This window comes from Elephas maximus, chromosome 19, assembly GCF_024166365.1.
Source record: "Elephas maximus indicus isolate mEleMax1 chromosome 19, mEleMax1 primary haplotype, whole genome shotgun sequence".
In the NCBI taxonomy this organism is placed as follows: domain Eukaryota; kingdom Metazoa; phylum Chordata; class Mammalia; order Proboscidea; family Elephantidae; genus Elephas; species Elephas maximus.
The window spans coordinates 1,186,895-1,211,666 of NC_064837.1; the positions used below are offsets into that span (position 1 = coordinate 1,186,895).

General features: G+C 39.9%; 1 protein-coding gene across 6 annotated transcripts in view; it reads left to right on the forward strand.

The window, feature by feature from the left end:
- Positions 1-24,772, forward strand: part of SPECC1 (sperm antigen with calponin homology and coiled-coil domains 1) — a 477,242-nt gene that overhangs the window by 373,916 nt on the left and 78,554 nt on the right. For all 6 annotated transcript variants that reach the window (XM_049860224.1, XM_049860218.1, XM_049860220.1 and 3 more), the window contains 2 exons: positions 13,005-13,161; positions 21,198-21,300. In XM_049860224.1, the coding sequence (XP_049716181.1) occupies positions 13,005-13,161; positions 21,198-21,300 (260 nt within the window). The remainder of the gene's footprint in view (positions 1-13,004; positions 13,162-21,197; positions 21,301-24,772) is intronic.

Consider the following 24,772-nt stretch of genomic DNA (forward strand, 5'->3'; position numbering starts at 1 on the left):
AGAAAAGTTGCAGGATACGAGGTCAACCAACAAAAATCACTTGGGTTTCTATACACCAGCAGTAAGAATTCTGAAAGGGAAACTAGGTTAATTATTCTATTTATAGTATCATATAAGAGAATAAAATACCCAGGAATAAATTTAACAAGGGGTCTGAAACACTTATACAATGAATTATAAAGCACTGCTGAAAGAGACTAAAGAAGACTTAAATAAATAAGATGTTTTGTGTTCATGGATTAGAAGACTTAATATCATTAAGATGTCAGTACTACCCAAAGGAATCTATACATTAAACACAAGCCCAATAAAAATTCCAACAGCCTTCTTTACAGAAATGGAAAAACCAATCCTCAATTTTATGTGGAGTGAAAAGCAGCCCCAGATAGCTGAAGAAATGTTGAAAGAGAAGAACAAAATAGAAGAACTCATACTTCTTTATCTCAAAACATATTTTAGAGCTACGGTAATCAAAACAGCCTGATACTGGTATAGCAATAGACAGACCAATCGAATAGAATTGAGAATCCAAAAATAAACCCATCATCTACAGTCAGCTGATTTTTTACAAAGGTGCCAAGTCCATTCGAGGGGGAAAGAAGAGTCTCTTTAATAAATGGTGTTGGGAATATTGAATTTCCACACGCAGAAAAAATGAAACAGGACTTATGTCTCACACCGTAAACAAAAACAAATTCAAAATGGATTAAAGACCTAAATATGAAAAGAAAAACCATAAAATTCTTAGAAGAAAATGCAAGGACATCTCCAAAAACCCACCTTTCAGACAAAAAATTAGACCTATAAAACAAACAATAATACATGTGAAGAACGTTCCTCCTAGTTCAATCAAGTATAGGAGACGTAATGCCCAAAAACAAAGATGAGACGGCAGAAAGGGACAGGAAACCTGGACAGATGGATGCGGGGAACCCAGGGTGTGAAAGGAGAGGGGGAGAGTGCTGACACATTGTGGGGATTGCAACCAGTGTCACAAAACAATTTGTGTATATTTTTGAATGAGAAACTAAGTTGTGCTGTAATTTTTTACCTAAAACACACACACACAAAAAAAAATCTCAGGGGCAAGGCTGTTGCGCTTACCTTTTAACAATGGATTATCAAATATAATAATAAGTACAAACAGCAAAAGACAAACAGTAGCTCATAAAAATTAAACATTTTCTTCACCAAAAGACTTTACAAAAAAGTGAAAAGACAAGCTACTGACTGGGAGAATATCTTCAGAAACCCTATATCCAATAAGAAGCTAATAACCAAAATGTATGTAAAACTTTAACAACTACAAAAAGACAAACCAATCATAAAATGGACAAAGGACTTGAGTCGACATTTCACCAAAGAGGACATTCATAATGGCCACCAAACACATGAAAAGATGTTCAACATCATTAGCCATCAGAGAGATGCAAATCAAAACCATAATGAGATACCATTTCACTCCTACTATGATGGCTAGGATTAAAAACAAATAAACAACAACAAAAAAGAAAAGAAAACAAATGTTGGTGAGAATATTAGACATGCCAGAGGGCAGAGCCAACATGATGCCATAGACAAATGCACCATGCCATCCCTCTGCAGCAAAGACCCAAAAAACTAAGTAAAACAAATACAGACATCAGTCCTGGAATCCTAAGCATCTAATGAAGGGGTAAAGAACTAGATCAAACGCCGAATGGAAGAAGGAACTGACAGAAAACAGAACGAGGGGAGATACGGAGTGGAGGTCGCCTGCCAACTAACACTGCCCAGTGTTTCCATCTTGGAACATAGCCAGCAACAACCCCAGACAGGGAGTACAGGAAGGCATTTTTTCCCCTTTCTTCCTTTTCTTTCTCCCTCTCACCAAGCCCTGCATGCCACCTCTAACTTTCCCACCTGGCTATGCCATGCTGCCTCAGTCAGAGAGCCACTGACCACCAGTGCCCTGGGTTTGCCCTGCCCCCACAAACCAGCTCCCACTACACCATTTTTTAAGTTTTATGTATTTTTTCTTTTTCTCATTCTTCCTTTTTTTTCTTCCTCCCACCTAGCCCTGTAGGCCACTTCCACCCCATCCTGATGGGCCATGCTGAGCTACCTTAGCTAGAGAGACACCGGCTCACTACAATTCCATGTTCACCCTGCCCCCACCCACCAGCTGCCACTGCACCGCCATTTTGTGTGTGTGCATTTTTTTTTCTCTTCTCCCTCCCACATAGCCCTTTACATCACCTCCCCTCCCTTCCAACTGGACCTCAGGCCCACCCTGTCCCAACTTGCCAGCCCCCATTGCACTGCCAGTTTTTTTTCTTTTCTCTTTCTTCCTTTTCTTTCTCTCTCCCACCTAGCCCTGTACACCACCTCCCTCCCATCCATCAGACCCCACGGCCCCATTACAGCTAGAGAGCCACAAGCCCACCATTGTCCTGGATCTGCCCCACCCCCACACACTGACTCCTACCACATCACCATTTTTTTCCCTTTCTTTTCTTTTTGTTCTTTCCCACCTACCCCTGTAAACCACCTCCCTTCTCTTCCCACCAGCCCTCTGGTCCACCCCACCCCAACTTGCAGGCTCTTACTGCACAGCCACTTTTTAATTTTTTTCTTTTTTCCTTTTCTTTCACCCTCCCACCTAGCCCTGTATGCCACCTATCCCCCTTCATGCTGGATTCCACCACGCTACCACAGCTAGAGAGCCACCAGTGCACTGGCCCACCTCTGCCGCAGGTCCACCATGGCCTCACCATTCTGCCAATTTATTTATCTATTTTTTCTTTCCTTTTTTTCTTCTGCCCACTTAGCCACGTACATTACCTCCACTCCTTTCTCACTGTCCTCCATGTCTGCCTTCCCCACACTGGCTGACTCCCACCACGCTGCCATTTTTTTCTTTTTCATCTTTGCCTTTTTCATTTGTTTCTTTTTTCTTTTCTCTTCCTTCCCTTTTCTTTCTCTCCCCTCTAACTAACCCCATACACCACCCCCCTTCCTGATGGCCCTTGCCATGCTACTGTTGTTAGAACGCCCCCAGCATTCAGACCCACTGCCACACTGGGCCCACATTACCCCTCCCTCCTGCCACTTGATCAGCTGCTGAACAGTGGGAAGCAAGCCCATATCACTCCCCACCCAGCAACCCTGCCTGTCTGGTGAGGGGCTGTGAACACTCCCACAGTGCTGAACCAATATCAGGATGCAGACGGTACCTGCCCAGTCTGTACTCAGCCACCTTGCCAAACCAGTGTACAGCGATGCAAAGCATGCCTGGTCCACCCACCCTGACATATCAAAATAAGACAAAAAAGGAGGATAAAACAAAGGAACACACAATTAATAAATAAAGAGAATAATACCTTAATGTCTCAGAGACAGCAGACAGTGTCAAAACATATAAAAAGCAGGACAACATGCCTCCAGCAAGTGACCAGAATAATGAATCAGATGACGTTCTGGTAGAAAAAAGGCTGTGAAACTACCTGAGGTAGAATTCAAAAGACTAATACTTAGGGCCCTCCAAAAGATTAGGAAAGAAATCAAGAAAAACAGACAAAACCAATGAAAACATAGCCCAAATCAGGGAAAACACAAAGGAGTAGAAGAGTTGAGGAAAATAATACACAAACAAAACATCAAAAAAAAATTAGAAATCATACAAAAAGAGCACCTGGAAATGCAAAAGATAAACAACAATTTCAGAAATGGACAACTTAGTCATTAGGAGCAATTTTGAAACAGTGGAAGACAGAATCAGCAAGATTGAAGACAAACCCATGGATGCCACTTTGAGGGAAAATCAAAGAAAAGAATGAAGAAACCCTAAGAACCATGCAGAACACAGCCAAGAGCAAAAATTTGCACATGATCAGAGTACCAGAGCAGGCAGAGAAAAGAGAAATCACAGAGAAGATTGTTGAAGATTTGCTGGCAAAAAACTTTCCAAATATCATGAAAGATGAAAAGCTGGCCAACCAAGAGATACCATAATCACACTTGCCAAAACCAACTCGAGAAAAATGAAAAGTCACTTACAAGGGGGAAAAGATAAGACTGAACTCTGATTACTTAGCAGAAACTACGCAGGCAAGAAGGCAATGGGATGACACACATAAAAGCCTGAAAGAAAAAAACTGCCAACCAAGAATAATATATCCTGCACAACTCTCTCTCAAATATGATGGTGAAATTTGGACATTTCCACATAAACAGAAGTTAAAGAAATTCATTAAAAAAAAAAACAAACTTACAAGAATTATTAAAGGGAGCCCTTCAGTTAGAGAACCAACAGGATCAGACAACAGCCGAAGTATAGGACACAGAACAGCATCAGCCAGATACCAACCTAGGTAAAGAACCCTCATTAAAACAAAGCTAAGAGATTTAAAACAGGGAAATAGAAATGTGAATATGTAAGTTATGACAACATCAAAACAATAAAAGGGAGAATAAACAGTGTAGGTATAGAACTTTCAAATGGAGAGAAAGTTAAAGCTATATCAAGTAATAAAAGACTGCTTCAAACTTTTTTTTTTTTTTCAAACTTAGGAAAATAAGGATAGATTTCAAGGTAACCACAAAAAAAAGTTAATAAACCTACTCGTCAGAATAAAGAAGAAAATCATAAAGATTCAGTAAACACAAAATCTGTAATAACAAAACAAAAGTCCACAAATGAAAGGAACAAAGCACAGGAAAGTAAGAACAAAGAAAACATCACAGCCACAAAACAAAAAAGGACAACAACATGACAGCAATAAACTCATACCTATTGGTAATCGCAGTGCATGCAAATGGCTTACATGCACCCATAAAGAGACAGAGAGTGGCAAATGGGTTAAAAAAAAAAAATGACCCATAAATATGCTGTCTATAAGTGACACACCATAGACACAGAGACATAAATACATTAAAAATCAAAGAATGGAAAAAAATATATCAAGCAAACAGTAACCAAAAAAGGGCAGGAGTGGCAATATAATCTCAGATAAAATAGACTTTAAGTCAAAATCAACCATAAAAGACAAGGAAAGACATTATATAATGATTAAAGTGACAATCCACTAAGAAGACATAACTTTAATAAATATCTACGTACCCAACAACAGGGCTCCAAAATACATAAAACAAACTCGAACAGCATTGCAAAGAGAGACAATCAGTTCCACAATAGCAGTAGGAGTCTTCAACACACCATTTTCTGTAAAGGACAGAACATCTGGAAAAAACCTAAGATACAGAAGATCTAAAGGCCACAATCAACTTGACCTCATAGACTCCACTTAACAGCAGCCAAGTATACATTCCTTTCCAACACACATGGAACATTCTCCAGAATAAACCACATGTTAGGCCCCAAAGCAACCCTCGGTAAAATCCAAAATATCAAAATAATACAAAGCATTCTTTCTTATCACAACTCCGTAAAAGTAGAAATCAGTAACAGGAAAAGCAAGTAAAAAAATTCAAATACATTGCATAGCACCTTGCTTAAAAATAACTAGGTAGTAGAAGAAATGAAAAACCCACTTCCACTGAGTTGATTCCAACTCATAGCAACCCTGTAGGACAGAATAGAACTGCCTCATAGCATTTCCAAGGCTGTAAATCTTTACAGAAGCAGACTGCCACATCTTTCTCCCACTGAGTGCCTGGTGAGTTTGAACCACAGACCATTCAGTTAGTAGCCAAGCACTTAACCACTGCACCACTAGGGCTCCAAAGAAATAAAAAAGGGAATTAAAAAATTCCTGAAATCAAATGAGAATGAAAACACATCATACCAAACCCTTTGAGACACGGCAAAGAAAGTGCTCAGAGGTCAATTTATAGGAATAAGCACTCACATCAAAAAAAGATGAATGGGCCAAAATCAAAATGTTATCCCTACAACTCGAACAAATAGAAAGAGAAGAGCAAAAGTAGCCCACAGGCACCAGAAGAAAGAAAAAAATAAAAACTAGAGTGGAAATAAATGAAATAGAAAACAGAAAAACAATAGAAGAATAAACAAGACCAAAAGTTGGTTCTTCAACATCATTCTCAACAGAGAGAGGCTGAAAGCATTCTCCCTACGAACAGGAACAAGACAAGGATGTCTTTTATCATCACTCCTATTTGACATTGTGCTGGAAGTCCTAGCTAGAGCAATAAGGCAAGAAAAAGAAATAAAATGTATGCAATTTAGAAAAGAAGAAGTAAAACTATTCCTATTCACAGATAATATGATACTATACACAGAGAACCCCAAAGATTGCACAACTACTGGAACTAATAGAAAATTTCAGCTGAGTAGCAGAATACAAGATCAACATACAAAAATCAATTAGATTTCTATACACCAACAATGAGAACTTCGAAAAGGAAATCAGGAAAACAGTACCATTTACAATAGCCCCTAAAAAAGATAAACTACTAAGGAATAAATCTAACCAGCGATGTAAATGACCTATACAAAGAAACTACAAAACACTATTGCAGAAAACCAAAACAGACCTACATAAATGGAAATACATACAATGCTCATGGATAGGAAGACTCAACATTGTGAAAATGTCAATTCTACCCAAAGTGAGCTACAGATATAATGTAATCCTGATCCAAATACCAACAGCATTCTTTAACAAGATGGAAAAACGAATCACCAACTTTATATGGAAAGGAAAGAGGCCCTGGGTAAGCAAAGCATTATTGAAGAAGAAGAAAAAAAGTAGGAGCCCACACACTACCTGATCTCGTAACTATTATACAGCCACAATAGTCAAAATAGCCCGGTACTGTTACAACAGACACGTAGACCAATGGAACAGAATCAAGAACGCAGACATAAATCCATCCACATACGATCAGCTGATCTTCAACAAAGGACCAAAGTCCATTAAATGGGGAAAAGACATATTTTTAACAAATGATGCTGGCAAAACTCAATGTCCATATGTCCATATGTAAAAAAATGAAACAGGACCCACACCCCACACTATACACTAAAACTAATTCAAAATGAATCCAAGACCTAAGTATAAAACCTAAAACAATAAAAATCATGGAAGAAAAAATAGGGATAACACTAACCAAAAAACAAACCAAACCCAGTGCCCTCAAGTCAATTCCAACTCATAGCGACCCTGTAGAACAGAATAGAACTGCCCCATAAAGTTTCCAAGGAGGACCTGGAGGATTCGAACTGCCGACCCTTTGGTTAGCAGCCGTAGCACTTTACCACTACGCCACCAGCGTTTCCAGGGATAACACTAGGGGCCCTAATAAAAAAAAATACATGGTGTAAATTCAATACAAACCATAACTAACAAAGCACAAACACCAGAAGATAAACTAGATAACTGGGAGCTCCTAAAAATTAAACACTTATGTGCATCAGAAGACGTCACCATAAGAGTAAAAAGAGAACCTTGTTGTTGTTGTTGTTAGTTGCCATCGAGTCAGTTCCGACTCATAGCGACCCTGTGCGCAGCAGAACAAAACACTACCCAGTTCTGAGCCATCCTTACAGTCGTCGTTATGCTTGAGCTCATTGTTGCAGCCACTGTGTCAATCCACCTTGTTGAGGGTCTTCCTCTTTTCCGCTGACCTTGTACTCTGCCAAGCATGATGTCCTTCTCCAGGGGCTGATCACTCCTGACAACATGTCCAAAGTATGTATGATGCAGCTTTGCCATCCTTGCCTCTAAGGAGCATTCTGGCTGTACTTCTTCCAAGACAGATCTGTTTGGTTTTTTGGCAGTCCATGGGATATTCAATATTGTTCGCCAACACCACAATTCAAAGGCGTCAATTCTTCTTCGGTCTTCCTTATTCATTGTCCAGCTTTCACATGCATATGATGCAATTGAAAATACCATGGCTTGGGTCAGGCACACCTTAGCCTTCAAGGTGACATCTTTGCTCTTCAACACTTTGAAGAGGTCCTTTGCAGCAGATTTACCCAATACAATGCGTCTTTTGATTTCTTGACTGCTGCTTCCATGGCTGTTGATTGTGGATCAAAGTAAAATGAAATCCTTGACAACTTCAATCTTTTCTCCCATTTATCATGATGTTGCTCGTTGGTCCAGTTGTGAGGATTTTTGTTTCCTTTATGTTGAGGTGCAATCCATACTGAAGAGAACCTACAGGCTGGGAAAAAAATTTTGGTTACAACATATCTGACAAGGGCCTAATCCGTAAAATCTATATAGAACACTTCAACACCTCATAACAAAAAGACAAATAATCCAGTTAAAGAATGGGCAAAGGATATGAACAGACGCTTCACCAAAGAAGACATTCAGGCAGCTAAGAGACACGTGAGGAAATGTTCATGATCATTAGCCCTTAGAGAAATGCAAATTTAAGCTGCAATGAGATACCATCTCACCCCAACATTACCAGCACAAATCAAAAAAAAAGAAAGGCAAATGTTGGGGAGATTGCAGAGAGATTGGAACTCCTCTGCAGTGCTGGTGGAAATGTAAAATGGTACAACCACTATAGAAAATGACATGGTGCCTCCTTTAGAAACTAAAAAGAGAAATACCTTACTATCCAGCAATCCTACTCCTAGGAATACATCCTGAAAAATAAGAGCCATCATACAAATAGACACATGCACAGCCATGTTTCTTGCAGCATTACTCACAATAGCATAAAGATGGAAACAACCGAAGTGCCCATCAATAGATGAATGAAGAAACCGTGGCACACACACACAATGAAATACTATGCAACAATAAAGAACAATGAGGAGTCAGCAAAACATCTCACAACATGGATGAATCTGGAGGACATCAAGCTGAGTGAAATAAGTCAACCACAAAAGGACAAATACTGTATGAAATCACTATTATAAAAATTCAAGAAAATGTTTACACACAGAAGAAAACAATCTCTGATGGTTACGGGGAGAAGAGGGATAGAGAGGGAAAATCACTAACTGGATAATAGATAAACGTTAACTTTGGTAAAAGGAAAGACAACACACAGTATACGGGAAGTCAGCACAGCTTGACCAAGGCAGAGTTATAGAAGCTTCCTGGCATGTCCAAACACTTTGAGAATCAGAATTACTGGAGCTGAGGGCTGGGGACCATAGTCTCAGGGAACATCTAGATCAACTGACATAACATAGTCCATAAAGGAAAGGCTTTACATCCTACTTTGGTGAGTAGCATCTGGGGTCTTAAAAGCTTACAAGTAGTCATCTAAAATACATCTATTGGTCCCATCACGTTAGGTGCAAAGGAGAATGAAGAAAATCAAAGACACAAGGAAAATACCATTCCAAAGGACTAATGAACTACATGGAAACCCTGGTGACGTAGTGGTTAAGTGCTACAGCTGCTAACCAAGAGGTGAGCAGTTCAAATCCGCCAGGTGCTCCTTGGAAACTCTATGGGGCAGTTCTACTCTTCCCTATAGGGTCACTATGAGTCAGAATCGACTCGACAGCAGTGGGTTTGGTTTTTTTTGGAATGAAGTACAAGAACCACAGGCTTCACCAGCCTGAGAACAGAAGGACTAGATGGTGCCTGCTACCGCCACCAACCACTCTGACAGGGATCATAATAGACAGTTCTGAACAGATTGGGAGAAAAATGTAGAACAAAATTCAAAATCACAAAAATAGAACAGACTTACCGTCCTGACAAAAACTAGAGGAACCCCCGAGACTATGGCCCCTTGATACCCTGCTAACTCAGAACTGAAGCCACTCCTGAAGTCAACCTTTCAACCAAAGATTAGAGAGGCCTGTAAAACAAATGTCAACACATGTGAGGAACATGTTTATTAGTTTAATCAAGTATACGAGACCTAATGGGCAACACCTGCCTAAAAGCAATGACAAGAAGGCAGGATGGGACAGGGAACCTGGACAAATGGATACAGGGAACCCAGGTGTAAAGAGAAAAGGGGAGAGAGCTGACACATTGCAGGAATTGGAACCAATGCCACAGAACAATTTGTGTATAAATTTTTGAAAGAGAAACTAATTTGTGCTCTAAACTTTCACCTCAATACAAAAGAAAAAAAAAAACTATAAATTCCACACCATTAAATTAAAAGGAAAAAAAAAAAAAATAGGACTGCCATATGTCCCAGCAGTTCCACTCCTAGGTGTATACCCAACAGACTTGAAGGCAAACTCAGACAGAGACTTGTACACCAATGTTCATTGCAGCACTATTCACAATAGCCATAAGGTGGAAACAACCTAAATGCCCGTCAACAGGTACACATACATACATACAATGGATTGCTACTCAGCCAATTAGAGAGATGAAGTCTTGATACATGTTACAATATCGATGGAGCTTGAAGACATGATGCTGAGTGAAATAAGTCAATCACAAAAGGGCAGATATTTTATGACCTCCCTTATATAAAACAGGCAAGAGGAGGCAAATGTGTAGAGACCAAAGTTTATTAGTGGTTACCAGGGGTGGGAGGGCAAAACGGGGGGCTTGTTGCTTATGGAGTATTGAGTTTCAGTTTACAGTGGCAGAAAAGAATGCATTGATTAAGGGTAGGGTTGCATAGCCAATGCATTGCTGTCAATACATTGTACATCCAAATACCTCATGGAATTTGGTTCCTTGCTTTGGAGGTTTAGGGTCATGGTTTCATGGGACATCCCAGTTAATTGGCATAACATATTCAGTGCTTCTGTTCTACCTCTTAGTTCATTGCTTATTGCTGGGGTCTTAAAAGCTTACAAGTGGCCATCCAGGGCACAGCAATTGGTCTCTATTCACCTGGATCAATAGAGGAAACAGGAGAGTCAGGAAAGGAGGAGGAAATAGAATGTGTGGCTTATTACCCATGAACAACCTCCTCTTTGCCATGAGACCAGAAGAACTGGATGGTGCCTGACTCCTATTACAGAACATTTTAATAAAGATTCTATGTAAGAATCCTTATAAAAAGGGGAAAATACAGAACAGAATTTCAAATGCTCATGGACTTCAGACTTTCTGGAACCATAGAGGCTGAGTAAACCCCTGAAACTCTGGCCATGTGATAATCTTTAAACCTTAAAGCAAATAAGTTTCCTGAAGTCTTCTTAAAACTAAACATTAAAAAAAAACAATAGTTTGGAGTAATTAATAAACAATGTCTGCCTTGAGCATTGTACTCTTTTAAGATCTATCTATATGGGATCAAACTGACAACAGCAACTGGAAAGATCAAATAGGAAACTTAAGGTCCAGTGAGTGAGTTTATATTAATAGGGGACGGACAACTCGGAAAAAGCAGGGTGAGAATGGTTGCACAACTTGAAGAATGTAATCAGTGTCACTGAATTGTTTATGTAGAAATTGTTGAATCGGTATATGTTCTGCTGTGTATATTCTCAACAACAGCAACAAAAATAGAATAATTTATTTTTAAAAAGGTAATTTCTGTAAAATGTTTAATCATTTACATTCAGTAATGCTTTTTATTCAATAAGATGAAAGTACTTTTCCATTTTCCTCAAATATAAAATATTTTTTAAAAAAGGTTTAATGGCAAACATTTTTGTTATGTGTATTTCACCACAATACATTTTTTTATCTCAATTATTTTTTATATTGATTCCCTATTGAAATAATATCTGGTTATATTGAGTGAAATATGTTACTAAAACAAAAGAAAAAAAATAGGTATCATTTTTGGTTCCCAGACAAGAATGATCACAGCTACGAATGATCAGCTACCTCCTGCAACACGATAAGTACATTAGACGTCTTCCCGCTAGCTGTCTCTCAGATGCCCATTGATAAAAACAATGTACTTTACCTGGGCACAGGGCCAGCTTCACAATCGTAATACCTTCGCAGTTGTACAAGCCCCTGTGCTTAGAAGGCCCCACACTTGATTTAATGCTCTGATAGTGGGAGGAAGTAGCATTTCTGTGGGAAGTGGGGCGGGGGGTGGGCAAGCAATCGCACAATGTTCAGGGAATTATGGCTGGTCCAGACTAGACCAGACTGTGGGCTTTATGAGGCCAGGGACCTGGCATATTATGATTGGGATATCACAGTTGGAAATTCTTGAAATTCTTAATAATTTTTAAACAAGGGTTTCATTGGGCACTGTTGTTATCGTTGGCTGCCTCCAAATTGGCCTGTAACTCATGATGACCCCATGCACAACGGAATGAAATGCTGCCCGGTCCTGTACCACCCCTATAATCAGTTGTGCATCAAACCATAGGATTTTCATTGGCTGATTTTTCAGAAGGTAGATCCACAGCCTTTCCTCTTAGGGTGTCTTTGTCTGGAAGGTCTGCTGAAACCTGTTCAGCATCTTAGCAACATGTAAGCCTCCACTGACAGGTAAGTGATGACCACATGATGTACGTTGGCCGGGAATCAAACCCAAGGTCTCCAGAGTGGAAGGTGAGAATTTTACCACTGAATCACCACTGCCTCCTCATTGGACACTGACCAAAACCCATTGCCTGTAGGATAGGGTGGAACTGCCCATAGGGTTTCCAAGGCTGCAAATCTTCATATGCAGACTGCCACATCTTTCTCCTGTGGAACGGCTAGTGGATTTGAACCATCGACCTTTCATTTAGCAGCCAAGTGCTTAATCACTGCTCCCCCAGAGTGCCTTTCATTGTACACTAAAACCAAAAAATCAAGCCCATTGCCATTGAATCAACTCCGACTCATAGGGACCTTATAGGACAGAGTAGAACTGCCCCTAGGATTTCCAAGGAGGGCCTGGTGGACTCAGACTGCCGATGTTTTGGTTAGCAGCTGTAGCCCTTAACCACTATGCCATCAGGGTTTCTTCATTGTACACTAGGCCCTATCAATTATGGAGTCAGTCCTGCCTGGAGAATCCTGTCTGGAAAAGTCTATGCCCCTATTTGCATTTTTTTTTATCCATAAACTGTAGAACAGCATTTTTGAAGTCTAATATATTATTAGCTTATACTTGAGAATAAAATGTGATGACCAGTAAAATTTTTCTTCTCCAGGAATGGGTGCTTGATTATGTTGTTGTTCACACAGATCTTCTAAAAGGAAGGACTGAGAACCTGAAACCAGACTCTTACCTCCGGAAGAGCCCCTCACTTGAATCGCTGAGCAGACCCTCTTCGCTGGTCTTCGGGAATGCAAGACTGCTGAGCTCTTCCTCCAAGGGGCTGAAATCACAAAGCAGACTCAGGTATCACTTTTTAAACAGTGGGAAATCAGAAAAACATTGGGCTGACAATTTTTGGTTCTTCCCTCTGTTTTATCCCCTACGTTCAATCTATTCCTGCAAATAATGCCTGAATGAATATGATTACAATACAGTTCCCGTCTTCAATGAATCTAATAAGAAGACACTAGACAGTAGAATTATGCAAAGTGGAGTAAAAGAGGAGTAAAGGGCCGTAAACAAGAAGTATAGGCAAAGTACTTGGAGGGTCCTTTGTTGGATCAAGAAGGCTAATGGGGGGAAGTAGCATTTCTGCGGGGGTTGAGGGGGAACGTTCAGGGAATTGTGGATTTCCTGAGGACAGGGGCCTGGCATATATACATTATGACTGGGATATCACAGCTGGAAAGGCAGGTTGGAACCATATTTTGAATGGTCTTCAATGCCAAGGTAAGAGGCTTATACTTATCTTGGTAAAGCAGTGGGGAACCACTAAGTTTGTGAGATTTTTGTTTTTGTTTTTCAGTGGTGATCTATTAAGATTGGATCTGTGCTTTTAAGGAGGATTAGTCAGAAAATTGTGGCATATGAGAAGGATTTAGAGAGGCATTTTAAAGTCAGTGTTGAAAGAAGACCTTGGCAGTAATGAGAAGGATGGAGATGGAGAGGGCAGAGACTCTGGCAGGGCTGGTCACCAGGAGCCTGTCGGATCTCACCTCTGCCACCTCATCCCTTTTCAGTGCTCCTCATCACCCAGACCCCTGCAAACCTCTTCCAAATGCTTCCTCTCTCTCTGTTTATCTGTGCTGGGCTAGTCTTCTAAAATGCTGAGTTTACCCGCTCAGAACCCTCACATGACTGTCTGTTATTCACACTTAGATCCAGATTCCTTTTCCTGTGAAATGTGGGATCACCTTGCAGAAGGCAATTTGGTCACTGTTCTTAATTCTTTCAAGCTGAACCAACACCTGAGGCTAATGAGTGGAAGCTAGGGGCCACCTGGGGGCCCAATGCTGACTAAGCCTCAGGAGGCACAGTACAATCTATCATGGCCACATGGTGAGGCCAATAAGAGCCCTGAACCCTGAGGCTCAGACGGAGCTTTACTGTCTAGTGTCTTCCTATTAGATTCATTGAAGACAGGCTCTGGAGGAAGGTCCTTGTCATCAGTCTTCCCCTGGACTAGGAGCTTCTCTGTGCAGGAACCCTGGGTTCAAAGGATGCACCCTACTCCTAGCACTGCTTTCTAGGTGGTATGATGTCACCATGTCTCTCTACTCGCCTCTCTCTTTTATATCTCAAAAGAGATTGACTTAAAACACTGTCTAATCTTGTAGATCTCATCAATATAACTGCCACTAATCAATCTCATTACATCATAGTGATAGGATTTACAACACGTAAGGAAATCACATCAGATGACAAAATGGTAGACAATTGTACAATACTGGGAATCATGACCTAGCCAAGCTGACAGATGTTTTGGGGGGACACAATTCAATCCATGACATTTCACGCTTTTGCCCCCAAATTGTGTCCTAACCACATGTAAAAACATATTCACCCCATTGTCTCACAGCAAAAGTCTTAAATCAGCTTCAAGTCCAAAATCCAAAATTCCTCTTCATCTGTGAAATCTAGAATACAAGTTATCTGCTTCCGAAGGTACAATGGGAGAACAGGCACAAGCTAGACATTTCCATTACAAATGGGATAAACTGAAGGGAAAGAATGCGTAACAGTCACCAAGCAAGTCAGCAGAACACATTACATTAGCCCTCAAAGGTTTGAAAATAATCTTTCGTTCTCTGAGACCATTCACACAGTAAGTAACCCTGCCCTTCAGACACTAGGTATTGGCCACACTGTCCAGATTCTGAGTGAAGGCACCTCGACCCTGGGCTTCAGCTTTGCCTTCCAGGCCCACTAGGGTAGCAACTCAGCTCCCTCAGCTTTAGGTGCACCATTCTTCTAGTCCATCTCAGTGGTGACTCCAGCCTTAGAAACACACTCTTTGACACCTCAGAGGTCATGGCCATACCTTTTGAGACTGAGGCAGCTCTGCTTCCTATTTCCTTGACCTCTTGGCACCTTGGGCCTCACACCCACATCTGCCCTACTGGGGCAAGTGTTCCAAAGCTCTCTAGCTCCACCAGTAAGTGCCTGGAGGCACCCCACTCCGCCAGTACACTTCAGCCAGAAGGCACTCAGTTTTCTTGCTCCATGGGTTGGCAAGCCTAGCTCCACCAATAAGTGCACCGCACTCCACCAAGAACCCTCCTCCACACAGGCACTCAGCTGTCTCACCCCACAGGTTGGCTCCAGCGCTATCTCATGCTGGTCTCCTTGTTCTGCTGCTGCCGGTCCTTTGCTGCTCTCACTTCTCTGCTGCTGCCAGTCCTCTGCTGCTGTCGGTCCTCTATCTATTCACAGTTTCAAAACTGCTTCCACATTTTAGGCATCTGTTAGAGCAGGACCCCACTCTCAGTACCACATTCTGTCTTAGTCATCTAGTGCTTCTATAACAGCCAGCCACCACAGGTGGATGGCTTTAACAAAGAAATTTATTTTCTCACAGTCTAGTAGATTAGAAATCCAAATTCAGGTGTCAGCTCCAGAGGAAGGCTTTCTCTCTCTGTTGGCTCTGGAGGAAGGTCCTTGTCATCAGTCTCCCCCTGGTCTAGGAGCTTCTCTGTGTAGGATCCTGGGTTCAAAGGACACACTCTGCTCCTGGCACTGCTTTCTAGGTGGTATGAAGTCGCCATATCTCTCTACTCGCTTCTCCCTTTTATATCTCAAAAGAGATTGGCTTAAGACACTATCTAATCTTGTAGATCTTGTCAATATAACTGCCACTAATCCATCTCATTACATCATAGTAATAGGATTTACAACACTCAGGAAATCACATCAGATGACAAAATGGTAGACAATTATACAATACTGGGAATCATGACCTAGCCAAGTTGACAAATGTTTTGGGGGGATGCAATTCAATCCGTGACAGTGACCATGCATGAAATAGGGACATGGAAGGATCACACTGGGACCCCTCCCAGACCTCACCCTATGCATCTCTTCGTTTGTATCCTTTTTTTTTTTTTAATATATATATTAAAGGTATTATCACAGGCATGGTGTTTCCTATGAGCTCTGTGAGTTGCTCTAACAAATTATAGGACCCACAAGAATAGAGGGGGCTGGCTGGTCTGAAGTGAAGGAGTCATGGAGTCCTGATCTTGCAGCTGGTACCCACTGATCTAGCCTGGGTGGCTAGGGCTAGAAAGAAAGATTCTGTGGACCTTTGGGATCTGAAATAGAGAAGGGAAGCTGAGATTTCCACAGGATGCAGTTGGTGGGTGAAGTGGAATTTGTCATCCACTACATAGTTTGGCGTCAGAAATGGGTCTTCCTGGACTGATTTGCACACCGGGCCTTCTGGATACTCATCAAGTTAACCCCACCCCAACTCACCTGCCAGAATGCCCAGCCAGCCCTTCACTCCATCTAAGCTTGTTTTACCCAGCCTTCTCAATATAATATGAGCATTTCTAACTACCTTCCATGTAGTTTCAGCTAGCCCCTGGTAGCACTGATAACCCCCTGCTCTGACTTTGGTGTCTTTCACTCATTTTGGTGTTTAATTCTTGTGCATGTCTTTGTTTATGTTTAGGCTCTAATTTAGTGGAAGGAAATTCTGCTTCTTACATCTGGGTATCTTTCTCAGTCCCTTGCATTGCGTTACACACATAGCATTTCACTCAGTAAATAGAGATGGGTAAGTGGATGAATATACAAAATTGGCAACTTTAGGAGTAATGACTTCTTAATAAACTTTATAACTACCATTATGAGTTTTATAAAAGTCTGAATAAGTTCAGCTTTTTTTATATCTTTGGGTGTAGCCTATATTTGAATCCAAATAGATCAAGTCAGATCTTTCAGTGGTTAACTTAAAGCCCCCAGATACTACATATCCGTCCTACTTTATACGAGAGATTTAAGTAATCAAAACAAGTTTTAGGGATCAGAATTGGTGATATTCTGAAATGACTCTTTTCTATATACTAGAAATGCATACAAAAAGAATATATGTATATCAATATACTATATTTTACACTTTTCGTGCTAAAAAAAAGTTATTAATTTCTTTTGATATTGTGGTCATGTCATTGAGATAAACCGATGACAGAATAGAAATTACTTAGTTTGAAAGGCCTTATCCTAATTATTATTATTATTTTGGTGTGCCTATCTAGTTACCTTTATTTTTTAAAGAAGAATGTTTATTGAAGAATGTCATCCTTTATTCAGAAACTCTTTTCTAAGCCTTCATTTCAGTCCTCCCTAATTCGTCAGGCATAGAAATTCTACTCTAAAGGATAAAGTAAGACCAGGTATAGTAAACACAGCCAAAAAAAAAAAAAGCCACCTTTAAAATTTTTTTTTTTTTTTTACTTTGTAGTTAATAGCGACCCTGACCATACGGACTTGTGTTAACAAATCTGCCAGATGCAAGGGAAAAACAGTCATCAAATTATACAACAAAAATTTAAATTCAAGTGTGAAATGGTAGTCTTAAAATCTCTCTACCTTAATTCATACTGCTGAGGTCTAGAATTATCCTGTTACTCTTTTAAAAATAATTTTTAGATATTTTTATTAAATATTGAATATATACAAAATAATAATAAAATATATATAAAGAAAAACAGTACAATGGAGACCCATCTGGGTACCCACCTTCAATCTAAGAAAACGAAAAGTATTACTACCTTTGAAGTTTTCTATCAGCCCCTTTCCAGTCACATCATCCCCTTCCCCCAGGTAGCCACCATTCTGAATTTTATGTTTTCCCTTCCTTTTCTTTATAGTTTTACCATGTATGTTTGTGTCCACAAACAATATAAGTACTATGTTGTTTAAATTATATGTTTTTAAGTTTTGTATTCCTGGGAACATGTGTTTTCTTTTTTAACTTGAAAATTGTGTTCCTGATATTCATTCAAGTCATTGTGTACATTTGTAATTCATTAGCTTTTACCGCTATATAGTATTCTATGTATGAATGTACCACAGTTATCCATTTTCCTGTACATTTGGCTGTTTCCAAGTGTCATAGTTTCCTAGTGTTATTGTAAACACACACACACACACACACACACAAGTAGGTGACTTTAAAAAACAGAAATTTACTTGCTTACAGTTTAGGAGGCTAGAAGTCTGAATTCAGGGCACCAGCTACATACAGTAAAAGGCGCTCTCTCCGTCAGCTCTGGGGGAAGATTCTTGTCTCCCTGGCTTTCCTGGGTTCCTCTTCACATGGCATCTATCTTCCCCTGTTTGTGCTTGCTCCTGCCTTTAATCTGCTAACCTCTTTTTATTGCTCAGAGATTAGGTTTAGGACACACCCTACACTGATAGGACCGCATTAACATAACAAGGAAAACCCAATTCCCAAACAGGATTATATCCACAGGTAGAGAGGGGTTAGGATTCTAACATATTTGAGGGGACATAATTCAGTCCATAACACCAACTTTTTGCCATTTTAAAAAATGCTGCTATGGACATTCTTATATATGAACCCTAATGATATACAAAAAAAAAAAAACAGGTAGGAGTAAATTCTATGTCTCTTAAATTATTTCCTGCTGAAGCTGATACTCCAGATATCCACCTCCTTTATATTCTACCTGCTTGGCCTGTCCATTTCTATTCCTATGTTCCTGCTCATGAGTACTGTGCAAAACTACTATAGGAATGTAATTATGATGTCATGATATCTGTGATGGAAGAAATGAACAAATGATTAAGTACTCAGCTGCTAAAGAAAGGTTGTCAGTTTGAGCCCACCCAGAGGTTCCACGGGAGAAAGACCTAGCGATCTGCTTCCATAAAGATTGCAGCCAAGAAAACCCTGTGGGGCAGTTCTACTTGGTCACATGGGGTCACTATGAGTCGAAATTGACTCAACAGTACCCAACAACAACAACACGATGGAAGAAACTTGGTATTGTGTGACCTTAAATCCCTTCTTAGTGTCTGAATAATTTTGGCGTAAAGTTAGTGTAGATGTCTATTGGAAACTGGGAATGGGGCTCCTATTCTTGAAATGCTAAGGTTTCAATTTTGGTTTTTTTGTTTATTTGTTTTGTTTTGTTTCAGTTTTTTATTGTGCATTAGGCGAAAGCTTACATAGCAAATTATTTCCCCATTTGATAGTTTGTACACAAAACGTTCCCTGATGCTGGTTCTATTCCCCGCAGTGTGCCTGCCCTCCCCTGCAGGTGCATCCTAGGTTCACGTTTCATTTCGTCCTGAATTACTACCCCTTCTTGCCTTCTCGTCTTTGCTTTTGGGTAAATGTTGCCCTTTTGACCTTGTATAATAGATTATTCTAAGGAATACGATCCTCTCGGGTGTTGTTTATTTTATGGGCCTGTCTATGGTTTGGCAATGGCTGTTCTCCAATAATGGCTTTAGTACCAGCTCAGAAGGGTGTTTTAGGGCTATAGTCTCAGGAGTTCCTCCAGTTTCTATCAGATTAGCAATTCTGGTCTTTTTTGTGAATTTTGGTTTTTGTTCTGCCATTTTTCTCCCATTTTGTCCAGGACCTTCTGTTGTGATCCCAGTCAGAGCAGTCAGTAGTGATAGCGGGTACCATCTAGTTCTTCTGGTCTCGAGGTTGAATAGGCGGTGGTTCACATGGTCTATTAGTCCTTTGAACTAATTGCTCCTTTGGGTTGTTGGTTTTCTTAATTCTCTTTTGCTCCAGATGGTAAGAGACTGATAGTTGTATCTTAGACGGATGTTCACGAGCTTTTAAGACCCCAGACGCTACTCACCAAAGTAGGATGCAGAGCTTTGTCTTTATGAACTATGTTGTGCCAGTTGACATGGATGTCTCCTGAGTCTATGGTCCTTTGCCTTTGAGCCTAGAACTTCATCGCGTGAGGTGTAAAGTTTCAATTTTGGCTAAATCGGGTTCTCAGAATTGAGTTAAGGTGTCATGAACTGCAGAGTATGGTTATAATCTTAAGTGTGTGCAAAGCCCCTCTTTTGAGTCACTTTTTTTTACTGATTTTTCACCTTTATTCCCATTCCTGTCACTTCTCCATAAGCACCCAATTTAGTGTTTTTAATATGCCAACCTACCTTTTACATGTTGTTTAGATATAGGTGTAGCCTTCGAACATGTAGAATGTTTTCTATATGTTCTTGTCATTAATAGTGGCCATCAGGTCAGCTCTGACTCATGGCAACCTTGTGAATAGCAGAATGAAATGTTACCCAGTCCTGTGCCGTCTTCATGATCACTGGTATGTTTGAGTCTGTTGTTTCAGCTATGTGTCGATCCATCTATTTAAGGTTATCCTTAATTTAAATGATATTGTAAATAAATGGATGGCTAGATGGATGAAGTGACAGATGGACTCATAAAACAAGCAAAACCTCTCCCCAGACTTCTGATAGCCAAGAAGCACAATTTATTTTTTCTTTAATATCATGAGGTATAACATGTAATATGCAGTGGAATATTACTCAGCCATAAAGTGAAATGAAGTCCTAGTTCATGCTACCACATGGACTGAATGAAATAAATCAGTCACAAAAGGACAAATATTGTATGATACCTCCTATGGGAAATATCTAGAATAGGCAAGTGTATAGAAACCAGAGTTTCTTAGGGGTTCCCAAAGGTGGATGGAGCGAGGGGGCAAAGGGAGCGGAGGGTTATTGCTTAGGGGACACTGAGCTTCTGTTAAAGGTGATGGAAAAATTCAGAAACGGATAATGGTGATGGTTGGACAACATGATGAATGCAATTAATGTCACTGAATTGTACTTTCAGAAAATGTTGAAACGGCGAATGTTTTGTTAGATATATACCACAGTTTTTTTTTTAATATATTATTGATATGACTAATTTAGTTGTTTCTTTAGAGTCTCACTGGATAAACCTAGACTTCCGCTTTTCTAATCTAGTTATTTCTATATAATTTAGAGTTCTAAAAATTAGCGTCTTCTCTTTACTGTGTGCTATTCTTTCTAACTAGTGTGGAAAGAAGAGATCCTCTGACTGCCTTAGCCCGGGAATATGGTGGCTCCAAGCGCAATGCTCTACTGAAGTGGTGCCAGAAGAAGACAGAAGGTTATGCGGTAAGGGAGATGTGAGCCAACGTCCTCACAGCTCTAGACAGACGTTGTCCAATGCCAATCTGCATTCCATGTGTGCACACACTCGGTTGGACCAATGCATGTGCAGTTGTAGTCTTTCTAGTCTCCAGGGCAGGACTGCCATGTAGGGTTTTCTCTTTGTGTACTGCACGAAGACATTCAGACAAGGGACAGACAGAACGACAGTCCAGTCTGTACTCCAATCAATGAATCATATACTAAATGTAGAGCTGTATCTCCTGGGGCAGGGCTACCTTTTTTTTTGGCCAAAGGAAACATAAGCTCCCAAGCAGTTTGCTCAGCAGGCTTCAACCAAGGGAGACAGCTTTGGCTAAATCATTCTCCCAAGGAAGAGTGCCTTTATCTAATTCATACACTGCCTGCCCCCCAGAGGTTGGCCTCCAAATTTTTTTCAAAAAATTGTCTATTTCTTTCAGAGTTGTTTGCATTTAGTTTAAGGGTTTCAGTTTACTGGGACAGTATTTATTTTCTGTGAAGATTAGGCAAGGAAGTATTACTTGATACATGTTTAAGTTTTTTTGTTGTGAGATATCATATACAAAGGTGAAAGTGCATGAACTATAAACTGTAGCTTCATGAATTAAGTGAAAGCCCATGCAGTCACTACCTAGATCCAGAAATAGAGCATTGCCAGTACATGCCATCCTTTCATACGACTCCTTCTAATCATAACCCTTCACTACTCCCAAAGAGAACTATTATCCTCAATTCTTTGCTTTTCCTTATAGTTTTCTATGGATGTATACATCCCTAAATACTACATTAGTCTTGCCTTCATTCAAACCTTATATAAATGGAATTTAAAACTATGTAATCGTTGCATCTGGCTTCTTTCACACAGTGTTAAGTTAGTAAGATTTATCCATGCTGTTGCATATAGCTATACTTTGCTCATTTTCTTCACCATTTAGTAACTCCTTTATATGATTATACCATTATTTATTTATCCATTCTGTTAATGATGGGCATTTGCATTATTTCTAGTTCGGGATTATTAACATAGTTCCGGTATGTTCTTATACACGTCTCTTGGAACACATCTGCTCGTTGCTGCTGGATCTGTGCCTGGGGATGGAATTACTGGACAATAGGGCTTGCATGTATTCACGTACAGTAGATAGTGCTAAACAGAGTTCCACCGTGGTTGTATAATTTACATCGCCCCAGGAATTTATGACAGACCTGTTTCTTTACATTCTCACCAACACTTAGTATTGTAAACTTTTGGAGTAAGTGTGTGGTGATATCTCATTGTGGTTTTAGTTTAGTTTAGCCCTGTTGATGAGTTTGAGTACCTTTTCATATGCTAATTGGCCGTTTGGATAGGCCTTTGGGATATGCCTGCTCAAGTCTTCTGCCCACTTTTAAAACCTAACTTTTTTTTTCCTTATTACTTTTAGTTTTTTCATATATATTCTGGATATAAATCCTTTGTCCAATAGATGTGTTACACATATCTTCCAGTGTGACTTGAACTTTCAGTCTTCTAATGGTGTCTCTTAATGAACAAAATTCTTAATTTTAATTGAGTCTAATTTATCGATCTTTAATTGTTAGTGCTTTTTGTATCCTGCTTAAGAAATCTTTGTCTTTTGCAAGTTATAAAGATATTTTTCTGTGTTTTCTTCTGGAAGCTTTATCTTACCTTTCACATTAAACAGATACCTTCTTTAAATTTGCCAGCTCCTCCTACTCCATTCTCACCCAGGCCTAGCTTTCCCTACCATTACCCCTTTTGCTGAAAATTCTGAAGATGATGGCAACCACAACACTCCCTTCCCAATGCTGAGCTTTTGGGAGTGGTGGGGTCAGAGAAGGAAACTAGCAAGAAAACCAGGCCTGCACTAAGACCCACGCCAGGTCGTTTAGAAGCAGGGCTAGGATTCTCTTTGTGGTATCCGCAGCAGTCAGCTGTCTTAAAGTCAGAAGCTACCCAAGAATACCAGAATCTTCTATCTTTGACAGTACCTTCTTTTCATTTCATGTTAAAAAAGAAAAAATCTAGTCATATGAATAACCATTAATAGAGGCACCCAAAGTGCAAACTACCTCCTGACTCAGTTTTTTTCTTTCAGCTACTCTGACCACTCTCTACTTCAGCCCCATCCAAGGGTTGAGACCATCCCGTAAATGAAGGCATCTCAGTAAGGACACCCCTTGACATAATAGCCACTGCCAAGGAGATGGAAAAGAATAAGCAGTCAGGGAGAGAGAGCTGATTACCGGAGGTTTTAGAATAAAGGAAATTGAAATGGCACCAGAAATAGAAGAAAGCAATTAAAAAGAGTAGTCATGCAGGACTGAAGCCTTGATTGTGGCTGAGCCACACATGGTTCCTGATGGTTAAGGAAGTGCTAGAGTGGATACAAAAAGAGAAACTTTCCAGAAGGAATTGGCCCTTTAAGATGTAATGTTATAATTAAATCATAGAAAATATACTTCCAGGGATAATTGTGAGAATAATACTTCCTGCTGTAGTAATTTTGTTGTTGTTTTTGTTTTATGAACATCTTGAACTAGTTTTTAAAATGTTTTACGTTTGATGAAACCCAAAACTCATTTTGCCTGGAGCGTATTTTTCATTCATTGTTAAATCTCTGTGAATTTAGAGAGAAATATAACTCAGATGTGTCTGATTTATTTACTGGTACTCTTCACCAAGTATTCTAAAGCTCTTCCTCTCAGGAATATGAAGCGAAAAGTAAATCGATGAAAACTCAAGATGGTTCACAATCTTTGAAAACCAGTAACCATGTGCATTTCAATTTAAAATAATTTTCTTTTTACTTCACTAGAGTATGATGAGTTATGTTAAAACTCTCCATATATTAATTCAAGCAGCTCCTGTCCAGAGGCAAGATGAGAATGCAGAAAGGGACAGGAGCTTGTTGAATGCACATGGAAAGCCGGGGTGGAAAGGAGGAGTGTGCTGTCACGTTATAGGGAGAACAACTAGGGTCACAAACAATGAATGTATGAATTTTTGTATGAGAAACTAACTTGAACTGTAAACTTTCACTTAAAGCACAGTTAAAAGAAAAAAAAAAAACTCAAGAAAAGGTTTTTTAAAAAATAGAAAACTCTCCACATATTAATTCAATGAATTTCTATTGAGGGACCTATTCAGTGTCAGGTAATGTGTTAGGTGCTGGAGATTCAGCAATGAACAAAACAGGCGAAAGTCCCTGCCTTCAGGGAAGTTACATTCTCACGGTGAGTGACAATTCAAATAAGAAAGTAAAAATATGCACTATATTAGGAGGTGATACAAGCTGTGGAGAAAAACAAAGCAGGGCAGGAGGATTGGGAATGTTGGGTGCGTGGATACAATTTTAAATATAAGTGTTGTGGAGATGACATTTGAGCAAAGGCCTGAAGAAGGCGAGGACATTTACGTTTTCATCAAGGTTTGGCCATGGCGGGGGCCCTGGAA